Source organism: Panulirus ornatus, chromosome 7 (assembly GCF_036320965.1).
Source record: "Panulirus ornatus isolate Po-2019 chromosome 7, ASM3632096v1, whole genome shotgun sequence".
NCBI lineage: Eukaryota > Metazoa > Arthropoda > Malacostraca > Decapoda > Palinuridae > Panulirus > Panulirus ornatus.
Window position 1 is genome coordinate 37072427 of NC_092230.1, and position 13661 is coordinate 37086087.

Here is a 13661-nt window from a genome sequence, read left to right on the forward strand (position 1 = left end):
ATCTGATATCTTCTGTCCACCATGCATTGCCTTTTTTATTCATGCATCTCACTACCTTGTATCCAACTATAGATTCTACAACCTTTACTTGTATTTCTCTAAACATTTTAAACACCTCATTCACACATGACTGCATTCCTACATTCACTGCACTTCCACGTAAGCTTTCCGTTTCCTTTCTTTTATATTCCTCCCTGTATTTTTCCTGATTCATCTTCTTGCTTGCCAACACTTTTACCTCTCCATTCTTCCTTACACCATACCTCCACTTCTTCCTGATCCTCATCCCCACAAGAACTACAAAGTATCAGAGTCTCCGAAGAATCCTCTCATGACCAGCATCCAACACAGCCTTTCTCGACCTTTCATCCGCTGCTACATAGTCAATCAAAGCCTTTTGTTCTTCTCTTCCATCATTCCTCCTCCATGTATGTCAGTGGATCATCCTTTACTGAATAAAGGTGTAGGCAAGAAATAGACCCCTCTCTGCACAAATATCCACAAGCTAGCTTCCATTCTCATTTACTCCAGGCGCTCCCTATTTGCCAACTATCTCACCAATTCCATCACATCCCACTTACGCATTCACATCACCCAATAACTATGTTTCTCTCATTCTCAAAACCTCTTACAAAGTCATTCAGATTCCTTCAGAAAAGCTTCATTTTATCCTTACCTTGCAGAGTCTTCATATTTACAGGCACATATACACATACCCATGCATATATCATAATCCCAATCTTTCGTTTCACCCATGCCAATCTTGATCCATTCCATCCATGCTATGTAACACTCTCCCATTCTTGAATACAGCAGACTTTCATAAATTCAGTGATCAGGAAAGTGAAGAACAAACAGAAAAGTGAAACAAATGACAGTGACAGCTCAGAAAATAATAATCTCAGTGCATCACGTAGTTCACACTCACAGGTGCAGGGGATCAGCTGACAGTGGCTCTCCACATGATATTGAAAAATTAGATATATTCACAGGTATGAAAAAAATGTTGACCTCAAACAAAGACTTAGGAGAAAGAAAGTAAATAAGCAAATGATAGATTATTATTGCAGGTCATCCTGGAGTTGCCAGGAGATGGAAACTGCATATAGTATTTATAAAGTAATTGATGCCTTTTCTTTATTTTTTCTGGCAAATATGCTTTTTATGTATGGAGTTATCCATTCTGTAAAATGCAAAAGTACTGGAGAACTAGAAGTTGCATAAACAAGTAAAAGTAAGTGTGATCTGAAATAGCTTTCCTCGAAGGATTTTTGCGTCATTCAAATACATATCACCACTAATGTGTATTCACGAAAAACATATATCCAAACTTATTTGATTTACTCAAGAACCAAACGTTTTAGCATAATTAGAAAAAAAAAAAAGAATGTACGAAAGGAAGACTCAGAAGTATACTCATGCATTTGGCAGTGCAAAAGGGAATTTCCTATTTCATCCACGCCAACTTTGATGTATCCACAAGGTCAGTGGAACTGCCAGAATATGATGATTTTTATCTTTTTATGTGTTAAGTACTTTACCAGTTTTTGAAGTCAAAATATATTACAAAATATATTGCTCTTTGCTTTATTGAAATCTCTTTGCACAAGTTATAGTGAATGGATTAAGCAATGCTTCCCTAATTCGCTCCTACTCTTCTTCCACTTTACAAGTTATATTTGCTTTCACATATTGCCAATCTTTGCTCAGTCTCTCTTGGTTTCCTTGGACAGAGGTTAGTCTCTCTTGATATCCTTGGACAGTGGCCACATTTCCATTCTTGTTTGCTTTCACCACTTCTTTCACATATACTAGCAAGTTCAAGTCTTCAGGTCTTAAGGAGCATGAAATCAAGATGCATGCACATGATACTTTTCTCATAGTTATCAGTGTAGTATATACCAGTCCAATAATGGCCTCTCATCTGCTAGCTCTTACAGATCAGCTTTTTATAGTGCTAGGAGACATCAAGTTATGACATTTCAAGTTGCAACCTTTTAAATTAGCATAAGGCAATGTAGAATTAGGGTATGTTGTATCAACATCAAGCACTGTGCTTTGACTTGCAGCAGACTGGAAAAATTTATTTTTGTGCATAAATATTTTTAATGTCTAAGATAATGGTTAATTTTAGTAATAAAGTATATCACTATGACTTGCTGTGTTTGTGCACTTATGCTTATTTAGATTGTCACATAAAAATACCATTCAGTTAGTGTCTCACTAGTGGGAAAATTATTATTATTTTTTTTATTTTTTATTATACTTTGTCGCTGTCTCCCGCGTTTGCGAGGTAGCGCAAGGAAACAGACGAAAGAAATGGCCCAACCCCCCCATACACATGTATATACATACGTCCACACACGCAAATATACATACCTACACAGCTTTCCATGGTTTACCCCAGACGCTTCACATGCCTTGATTCAATCCACTGACAGCACGTCAACCCCGGTATACCACATCGCTCCAATTCACTCTATTCCTTGCCCTCCTTTCACCCTCCTGCATGTTCAGGCCCCGATCACACAAAATCTTTTTCACTCCATCTTTCCACCTCCAATTTGGTCTCCCTCTTCTCCTCGTTCCCTCCACCTCCGACACATATATCCTCTTGGTCAATCTTTCCTCACTCATTCTCTCCATGTGCCCAAACCACTTCAAAACACCCTCTTCTGCTCTCTCAACCACGCTCTTTTTATTTCCACACATCTCTCTTACCCTTACGTTACTCACTTGATCAAACCACCTCACACCACACATTGTCCTCAAACATCTCATTTCCAGCACATCCATCCTCCTGTGCCCAACTCTATCCATAGCCCATGCCTCGCAACCATACAACATTGTTGGAACCACTATTCCTTCAAACATACCCATTTTTGCTTTCCGAGATAATGTTCTCGACTTCCACACATTCTTCAAGGCCCCCAGAATTTTCGCCCCCTCCCCCACCCTATGATCCACTTCCGCTTCCATGGTTCCATCCGCTGCCAGATCCACTCCCAGATATCTAAAACACTTCACTTCCTCCAGTTTTTCTCCATTCAAACTCACCTCCCAATTGACTTGACCCTCAACCCTCAATTTATTTATATTTATTTTACTTTGTCGCTGTCTCTCGTGTTAGCGAGGTAGCGCAAGGAAAGAGACGAAAGAATTGCCTAACCCACCCACATACACATGTATATACATACACATCCACACACGCAAATATACATACCTATACATCTCAATGTATACATATATATACACACACACACATATACATGTATACACATGTACATAATTCATACTGTCCGCCTTTATTCATTCCCATCGCCACCCCACCACACATGAAATAACAACCCCCTCCCCCTGCATGTGTGCAAGGTAGTGCTAGGAAAAGACAAGGCCACATTCGTTAACACTCAGTCTCTAGCTGTCATGTAATAATGCACCGAAACCACAGCTCCCTTTCCACATCCAGGCCCCACAGAATTTTCCATGGTTTATCCCAGACGCTTCACATGCCCTGGTTCAATCCATTGACAGCATGTCGACCCCCGTATACCACATTGTTCCAATTCACTCAATTCCTTGCATGCCTTTCACCCTCCTGCATATTCAGGCCCAGATCACTCAAAATCTTTTTCACTCCATCTTTCCACCTCCAATTTGGTCTCCCACTTCTCTTTGTTCCCTCCACCTCTGACACATATATCCTCTTGGTCACTCTCTCCTCACTCATTCTCTCCATGTGACCAAACCATTTCAAAACACCCTCTTCTTCTCTCTCAACCACACTCTTTTTATTACCACACATCTCTCTTACCCTTTCATTACTTACTCGATCAAACCACCTCACACCACATATTGTCCTCAAACATCTCATTTCCAACACATCCACCCTCCTCCGCACAACTCTACTTATAGCCCACGCCTCGAAACCATATAACATTGTTGGAACCACTATTCCTTCAAACATACCCATTTTTGCTTTCTGAGATAATGCTCTCGACTTCCACACATTCTTCAACGCTTCCAGAACTTTCGCCACCTCCCCCACCTTATGATTCACATCCGCTTCCATGGTTCCATCCGCTGCGAAATCCACTCCCAGATATCTAAAACACTTCACTACCTCAAGTTTTTCTCCATTCAAACTTACCTCCCATTTGACTTGTCCCTCAACCCTGCTGTACCTAGTAACCTTGCTCTTATTCACATTTACTCTCAGCTTTCTTCTTTCAAACACTTTACCAAACTCAGTCACCAGCTTCTGCAGTTTCTCACACGTATCAGCCACCAACGCTGTATCATCAGCGAACAACAACTGACTCGCTTCCCAAGCTCTCTCATCCACAACAGACTGCATACTTGCCCCTCTTTCCAAAACTCTTGCATTCACCTCCCTAACAACCCCATCCATAAAGAAATTAAACAACCATGGAGACATCACACACCCCTGCCGCAAACCAGCATTCACTGAGAACCAATCACTTTCCTCTCTTCCTACATGTACACATGCCTTACATCCTCAATAAAAACTTTTCACTGCTTCTAACAACTTGCCTCCCACACCATATATTCTTAATACCTTCCACAGAGCATCTCTATCAACTCTATCATATGCCTTCTCCAGATCCATAAATGCTACATACAAATCCATTTGCTTTTCTAAGTATTTCTCATGTACATTCTTCAAAGCAAACACTTGATCCACACATCCTCTACTACTTCTGAAACCACACTGCTCTTCCCCAATCTGATGCTCTGTACATGCCTTCACCCTCTCAATCAATACCCTCCCATATAATTTCCCAGGAATACTCAACATACTTATACCTCTGTAATTTGAGCACTCACTTTTATCCCTTTTGCCTTTGTACAATGGCACTATGCAAGCATTCTGCCAATCCTCAGGCACCTCAGCATGAGTCATACATACATTAAATAACCTTACCAACCAGTCAACAATACAGTCATCCCCTTTTCTAATCAATTCCTCCGCAATACCATCCAAACCCGCTGCCTTGCCGGGTTTCATCCTCCACAAAGCTTTTACTACCTCTTCTTTATTTACCAAATCATTCACCACTACCCCATTTTTTACTGCATCCACAGTAAGGGCAGACATTTCAGTGTGTTTGGAAGGAATGTTATAGATGCTCATGGGAGTATGAGATGTAAGGCTATTACTTGACATTAACTTTAAAAGTGCTAAAGTGGTGTGATACTAATTAGAAACTCATGGTTATTGCCATATCTTGGGTCTCCCTCACTCTGTTTTCTTTATATTTTTGGTGTTGGTCTGTTGAATAATGACTGCATTACATGTGATATGACAGCATTTGTTGAATTAGAAAATTCAGGGGGTAATCTAGATAATCCTAGTGGCCCTTTCTCTCCCTCCCAGTAACCCTTAATCCACCCCATCTCACTCCAGCAGCACCCAATATCCTCATCACCATGTTTCTTTCAGTACAGTACCTTTTTCAGAAGATTTTCATTAAATATCATCTGTGTTATGTCTTGCCAGAATATAGTATTGTATATGGGCAATGAGCTAAGTTTTCAGATACCATCTATTCCATTTATGAGAGGTACATTGGGAAAAATTTGGTCAAGAATGTAACCCTCCATGTAACATGTGTTTCAGCCAGCCAACTTATTATGGATTTTAGTTGCAAAAATTATCCAGGAACACATGCCTGTCATAAGTTGAGGCCTTCTGATATATATATGAAATATAGTATGATATTTTCCTAAAATTATATCACCCAAACAACCTCTTGATTTAGATGAAATATGATTTAATATTTTCCTTAAACTATATTACCTTATCAGTCAGCCAACAATATTTGTTCTTTCAAGGAAATGGATGAATTATGGGCAGCTGTGTATAGGGGATATTCATTGTGCATTTTGCCACTTTTGTTTTTATCTACACATACACAGGACCCCTCCTTATATCTTTATGGAATAGATGTTATTTCCTCTTCGTAAAACCACCTTCAATTCTCACACTCGCCTCAACCTAAAAGTGGTCACACAACTCAATTTCCACTCCCTCTCATCACAGTCATATCCAACAACTTTTCTTTTGTCTGCTTCTTACTTGGATTATAATCCGGTTATGCTTTTTGACATCAACCCCACTCACCCACATATACATATGAATGCAGCTGTTTTTAATATGTGTCCCATGTCAGCATCCTACTTTCAGTATACAACACATCAAGCCTTTTCTCATTTTCATTTGTATAAGATATCTCATGCCCCTAAATTATAGCCTCTGATCCTAGATCACCACTTTTGCACTCAGAATAGCCGAAATTACTCTACTCAGAAAACATTATTTTCTTATTTGCTCCTGTAATTATTAGATGCATATTGACTAACAGTCCCCCATACTGATAATTGTTTGAATGAATAACCCTGCATGGTGAGATATTTTCAAATCAATTCATTTCCAGTATTTTACCATAGATAATATGTTCTTTCATTGTTTATCCAGTCATTGTTTAAGTTATATATCCTGTTCTTAATATGAAGAGTGAGCCATAACATTCACTAGGGAATGATCAGTAAGTTTATTTTTTACTTGACAATAGTGAATGACAATTTGTACTTTATTTCATTTAATATTTATATTATACTTAACCACCATCTTCCATGTTAGCGAGGTAGCGCAAGGAAACAGACGAGGAATGGCCCAACCCACCCACATACATATGTATATACATTTAAACACTTATTTTTTACTTGGCAGTAGTGAATGAAAAACTATATTTCATTTTACTTAAACAACATTAGTGTATCCTTTGTGAGTTCTGCTGGTATTGTATGGATGCCATCAGTTTATTTGGGAACTGAAATTTAAGATCATAGATACAGAAAGGGAGTTTGTTAGTGATAACGTTCTTTGTGGATACACAGACATTTCTCGTATTAATTCTGGTATTTTTCCCTTTCGTTTCCCTTTCCCTTCTGAAGGAAAAGAAAAGTGATTCTTCATGGTAAAATTTGAATTTTAACATGAAAAACTATACCTGTTTACATATTTACCATGTAAACTGCAGAAGCTGGTGACTGAGTTTGGTAAAGTGTGTGGAAGAAGAAAGTTAAGAGTAAATGTGAATAAGAGCAAGGTTATTAGGTACAGTAGGGTTGAGGGTCAAGTCAATTGGGAGGTGAGTTTGAATGGAGAAAAACTGGAGGAAGTGAAGTGTTTTAGATATCTGGGAGTGGATCTGGCAGCGGATGGAACCATGGAAGCGGAAGTGGATCATAGGGTGGGGGAGGGGGCGAAAATTCTGGGGGCCTTGAAGAATGTGTGGAAGTCGAGAACATTATCTCGGAAAGCAAAAATGGGTATGTTTGAAGGAATAGTGGTTCGAACAATGTTGTATGGTTGCGAGGCGTGGGCTATGGATAGAGTTGTGCGCAGGAGGATGGATGTGCTGGAAATGAGATGTTTGAGGACAATGTGTGGTGTGAGGTGGTTTGATCGAGTGAGTAACGTAAGGGTAAGAGAGATGTGTGGAAATAAAAAGAGCGTGGTTGAGAGAGCAGAAGAGGGTGTTTTGAAGTGGTTTGGGCACATGGAGAGGATGAGTGAGGAAAGATTGACCAAGAGGATATATGTGTCGGAGGTGGAGGGAACAAGGAGAAGAGGGAGACCAAATCGGAGGTGGAAAGATGGAGTGAAAAAGATTTTGTGTGATCGGGGCCTGAACATGCAGGAGGGTGAAAGGAGGGCAAGAAATAGAGTGAATTGGAGCGATGTGGTATACCGGGGTTGACGTGCTGTCAGTGGATTGAATCAAGGCATGTGAAGCGTCTGGGGTAAGCCATGGAAAGCTGTGTAGGTATGTATATTTGTGTGTGTGGACGTATGTATATACATGTGTATGGGGGGGGGGGTTGGGCCATTTCTTTCGTCTGTTTCCTTGCGCTACCTCGCAAACGCGGGAGACAGCGACAAAGTATAATAAAAAATAATATAAAAATATTTACCTACTATGTTTTGTAACATTCTAGAATAATAGACTTATTTTCTCAAGCTTGAACATAACCATAAGAAATATACTTACAATAGTGGATAAAACCTTACCAAACCTTTATAGCCATGGGTTAAGATTATTAGCCACTGAACAGATCAGGAAGCAGCAGAGGTGTATATCCTTGTACCGTGCTGTCCTTCAGTTTATGGAAAATAATTTCTTCCCACCTCTCGAGTCTGACCTTTTATCCACATATTTCTCTCTTATTATTTTGAGAGATCTTTGTTATAGAGTTGTGCCAAAGATTTTTTCCGTACTTTACGTGAACAAGTATTGAACCTTTTTTTAAGGTTTTTGTAATTCAGTGAGGTTAAGTCTTGAAGAAATTGTTTGTGAAAGTCTTTCTGTGCATCTTTCTGTTTTTGAAATACTTCATATGGTTTTACAGTTCATTGAGGATAACTAGTCATCTTAAGATATATTGATATCCTGCAGGGTGACATGTCTCCCCCACCTAAGGAGCGGGGTGCACGAGTCTCTGTCAGCAATGAAAACAATATCCTCTTAGATCCTGAAGTACTGACGGAATTTTCTACCCAAGCCTTGGTTCTGACTGTTCTGGCTACACTTGTTAAATATACTACGGATGAGAATGAGATGAGAGTCTTATATGAATACTTGGCTGAGGGTTCCGTTGTCTTCCCCAAGGTCTTCCCTGTCATGTGAGTAATATATACATTTTCAATCACAGATACTCTAATGTTCAGGTACAGTTCATATTATTGATATATGTAAACTGATCCTCATAAGGAAAAACTTAAACTACCAAGATTATGGGTATTTTGGTGACAAAATATGGTATCTTTTTATTGCTGTGTAGAAATTATTTTAATTTTATTTTGCAGTCATTCTCTATTGGATGCCAAGATAACATCAGTGCTGTCTTTATGCCATGATGGTGTGATCCTCAGTGCAGTTCAGTCTGTTATTCAGAACATGGTGGCATGTGAAGACCAAGGGCACCAACAATTACACCACCTTCAGAGTTGGGGCTTTGGAGGGCTCTGGCGATTTGCTGGACCATTTACAAAGGTAGAACTATTTTACTTCAAGTACCCCTTTGTTGTATATGCTTAAACAAGTATTTCACAGTCACTCAGATCAAGCAGACCATGCAGAGTTTAGTACTAAATGCTAGTTGTGTTTATTATTATTTGTCCAATGAAATCTTGTATGCCTTGTCTCTTTACTTAGAAAGATGACTGGTACAGAATCCCAGAATTTTTCCATATATAATCATATTCCCTTAGTGACACACCTTTCACATTTTTTTCATTTACTGTACATTTAAACTTCCTTGCCATCTTTCCTGATTATTTATTATCAGATTTATAAAGGCATTCATCAGTTATCCGCACTCACTTAAGCCGTACCACCTCAGTATTCCACGTTTGCAGTATCATTTATACCATTTGAAATGCTTTTTAATCCCATAAAATTCTTATCCTAACACACACACACACACACACACACACACACACACACACACACACACATAATTCATACTTCATCTCTGTTTCCCACATTAGCGAGAGAGTGCCTGGAAATAGATGAAAATAGGCACACACACACACACACACACACACACACACACATATATGTATGTATATATATATATATATCTTTTTTTTCTTTCATACTGTTCGCCATTTCCCACATTAGTGAGGTAGCATTAAGAACAGAGGACTGGGCCTTTGAGGAATATCCTCATCTGGCCCCCTTCTTTGTTCCTTCTTTTGGAAAATTAAAACAAAAAACAAGAGTGGAGGATTTCCAGCCTCCCGCCCCCTTCCCTTTTAATCGCCTTCTACGACACACAGGGAATACATGGGAAGTATTCTTTCTCCCCTATCCCCAGGGATATATATATATATATATTTTTTTTTTTCTCTTTTTTTTTGCCGCTGTCTCCCGCGTTTGCGAGGTAGCGCAAGGAAACAGACGAAAGAAATGACCCAACCCACCCCCATACCCATGTATATACATACGTCCACACACGCAAATATACATACCTACACAGCTTTCCATGGTTTACCCCAGACGCTTCACCTGCCCTGATTCAATCCACTGACAGCACGTCAACCCCGGTATACCACATCGCTCCAATTCACTCTATTCCTTGCCCTCCTTTCACCCTCCTGCATGTTCAGGCCCCGATCACACAAAATCTTTTTCACTCCATCTTTCCACCTCCAATTTGGTCTCCCTCTTCTCCTCGTTCCCTCCACCTCCGACACATATATCCTCTTGGTCAATCTTTCCTCACTCATTTTCTCCAGGTGCCCAAACCATTTCAAAACACCCTCTTCTGCTCTCTCAACCAAGCTCTTTTTATTTCCACACATCTCTCTTACCCTTACGTTACTCACTCGATCAAACCACCTCACACCACACATTGTCCTCAAACATCTCATTTCCAGCACATCCATCCTCCTGCGCACCACTCTATCCATAGCCCACGCCTCGCAACCATACAACATTGTTGGAACCACTATTCCTTCAAACATACCCATTTTTGCTTTCCGAGATAATGTTCTCGACTTCCACACATTCTTCAAGGCTCCCAGAATTTTCACCCCCTCCCCCATCCTATGATCCACTTCCGCTTCCATGGTTCCATCCACTGCCAGATCCACTCCCAGATATCTAAAACACTTTACTTCCTCCAGTTTTTCTCCATTCAAACTCACCTCCCAATTGACTTGACCCTCAACCCTACTGTACCTAATAACCTTGCTCTTATTCACATTTACTCTTAACTTTCTTCTTTCACACACTTTACCAAACTCAGTCACCAGCTTCTGCAGTTTCTCACATGAATCAGCCACCAGTGCTGTATCATCAGCGAACAACAACTGACTCACTTCCCAAGCTCTCTCATCCCCAACAGACTTCATACTTGCCCCTCTTTCCAAAACTCTTGCATTCACCTCCCTAACAACCCCATCCATAAACAAATTAAACAACCATGGAGACATCACACACCCCTGCCGCAAACCTACATTCACTGAGAACCAATCACTTTCCTCTCTTCCTACACGTACACATGCCTTACATCCTCGATAAAAACTTTTCACTGCTTCTACCAACTTGCCTCCCACACCATATATTCTTAATACCTTCCACAGAGCATCTCTATCAACTCTATCATATGCCTTCTGCAGATCCATAAATGCTACATACAAATCCATTTGCTTTTCTAAGTATTTCTCACATACATTCTTCAAAGCAAACACCTGATCCACACATCCTCTACCACTTCTGAAACCACACTGCTCTTCCCCAATTTGATGCTCTGTACATGCCTTCACCCTCTCAATCAATACCCTCCCATATAATTTACCAGGAATACTCAACAAACTTATACCTCTGTAATTTGAGCACTCACTCTTATCCCCTTTGCCTTTGTACAATGGCACTATGCACGCATTCCGCCAATCCTCAGGCACCTTACCATGAGTCATACATACATTAAATAACCTTACCAACCAGTCAACAATACAGTCACCCCCTTTTTTAATAAATTCCACTGCAATACCATCCAAACCTGCTGCCTTGCCGGCTTTCATCTTCCGCAAAGCTTTTACTACCTCTTCTCTGTTTACCAAATCATTTTCCCTAACCCTCTCACTTTGCACACCACCTCGACCAAAACACCCTATATCTGCCACTCTATCATCAAACACATTCAACAAACCTTCAAAATACTCACTCCATCTCCTTCTCACATCACCACTACTTGTTATCACCTCCCCATTTGCGCCCTTCACTGAAGTTCCCATTTGCTCCCTTGTCTTACGCACTTTATTTACCTCCTTCCAGAACATCTTTTTATTCTCCCTAAAATTTAATGATACTCTCTCACCCCAACTCTCATTTGCCCTTTTTTCACCTCTTGCACCTTTCTCTTGACCTCCTGTCTCTTTTTTTTTTTATACATCTCCCACTCAATTGCATTTTTTCCCTGCAAAAATCGTCCAAATGCCTCTCTCTTCTCTTTCACTAATACTCTTACTTCTTCATCCCACCACTCACTACCCTTTCTAATCAACCCATCTCCCACTCTTCTCATGCCACAAGCATCTTTTGCGCAATCCATCACTGATTCCCTAAATACATCCCATTCCTCCCCCACTCCCCTTACTTCCATTGTTCTCACCTTTTTCCATTCTGTACTCAGTCTCTCCTGGTACTTCCTCACACAAGTCTCCTTCCCAAGCTCACTTACTCTCACCACCCTCTTCACCCCAACATTCACTCTTCTTTTCTGAAAACCCATACAAATCTTCACCTTAGCCTCCACAAGATAATGATCAGACATCCCTCCAGTTGCACCTCTCAGCACATTAACATCCAAAAGTCTCTCTTTCGCACGCCTGTCAATTAACACGTAATCCAATAACGCTCTCTGGCCATCTCTCTTACTTACATAAGTGTACTTATGTATATCTCGCTTTTTAAACCAGGTATTCCCAATCATCAGTCCTTTTTCAGCACATAAATCTACAAGCTCTTCACCATTTCCATTTACAACACTGAACACCCCCCATGTATACCAATTATTCCCTCAACTGCCACATTACTCACCTTTGCATTCAAATCACCCATCACTATAACCCGGTCTCGTGCATCAAAACCACTAACACACTCATTCAGCTGCTCCCAAAACACTTGCCTCTCATGATCTTTCTTCTCATGCCCAGGTGCATATGCACCAATAATCACCCATCTCTCTCCATCAACTTTCAGTTTTACCCATATTAATCGAGAATTTACTTTCTTACATTCTATCACATACTCCCACAACTCCTGTTTCAGGAGTATTGCTACTCCTTCCCTTGCTCTTGTCTTCTCACTAACCCCTGACTTTACTCCCAAGACCTTCCCAAACCACTCTTCCCCTTTACCCTTGAGCTTCGTTTCACTCAGAGCCAAAATATCCAGGTTCCTTTCCTCAAACATACTACCTATCTCTCCTTTTTTCACATCTTGGTTACATCCACACACATTTAGGCACCCCAATCTGAGCCTTCGAGGAGGATGAGCACTCCCCGCGTGACTCCTTCTTCTGTTTCCCATTTTAGAAAGTTAAAAAAGTACAAGGAGGGGAGGATTTCTGGCCCCCCGCTCCCGTCCCCTCTAGTCGCTTTCTACGACACGCGAGGAATGCGTGGGAAGTATTCTTTCACCCCTATCCCCAGGGATAATATATATATATATATATATATACACATACACACACATACACACACATACGCACATATACACACACACACACACACATACATATATATACATATGAAAAATGTAAGAAACAATTTAGAAAACTGAAACTTCTAGCTTGAAAGAAATGAAAAATGAATGTCACGTACTGGTTCAACCTCTGGCTATGGAAAAAGGAAATGTATAATTTATTTACACAAACGTCAATAGTAGTTCTCATCAATTTAACCACTGTATAAATAAGCTTGAATGTCTAAGCTACATTTTTTCCAATTTCACTATTTTCTTGTCAAAGCACCATGTATGAAAACTATCACTCCAGTAACACAACTATAAACATTTACTTCCCCTTTATATATATATATATATATATATATATATATATATATA

At 40.1% G+C, this 13661-nt stretch overlaps 1 protein-coding gene across 1 annotated transcript in view; it reads left to right on the plus strand.

The window, feature by feature from the left end:
- Nf1 (neurofibromin 1) overlaps window positions 1–13661 on the plus strand; it is a 1160697-nt gene that overhangs the window by 1036653 nt on the left and 110383 nt on the right. The window contains exons 49-50 of the mRNA XM_071663491.1: window positions 8484–8710; window positions 8894–9080. Of these exons, the coding sequence (XP_071519592.1) occupies window positions 8484–8710; window positions 8894–9080 (414 nt within the window). The remainder of the gene's footprint in view (window positions 1–8483; window positions 8711–8893; window positions 9081–13661) is intronic.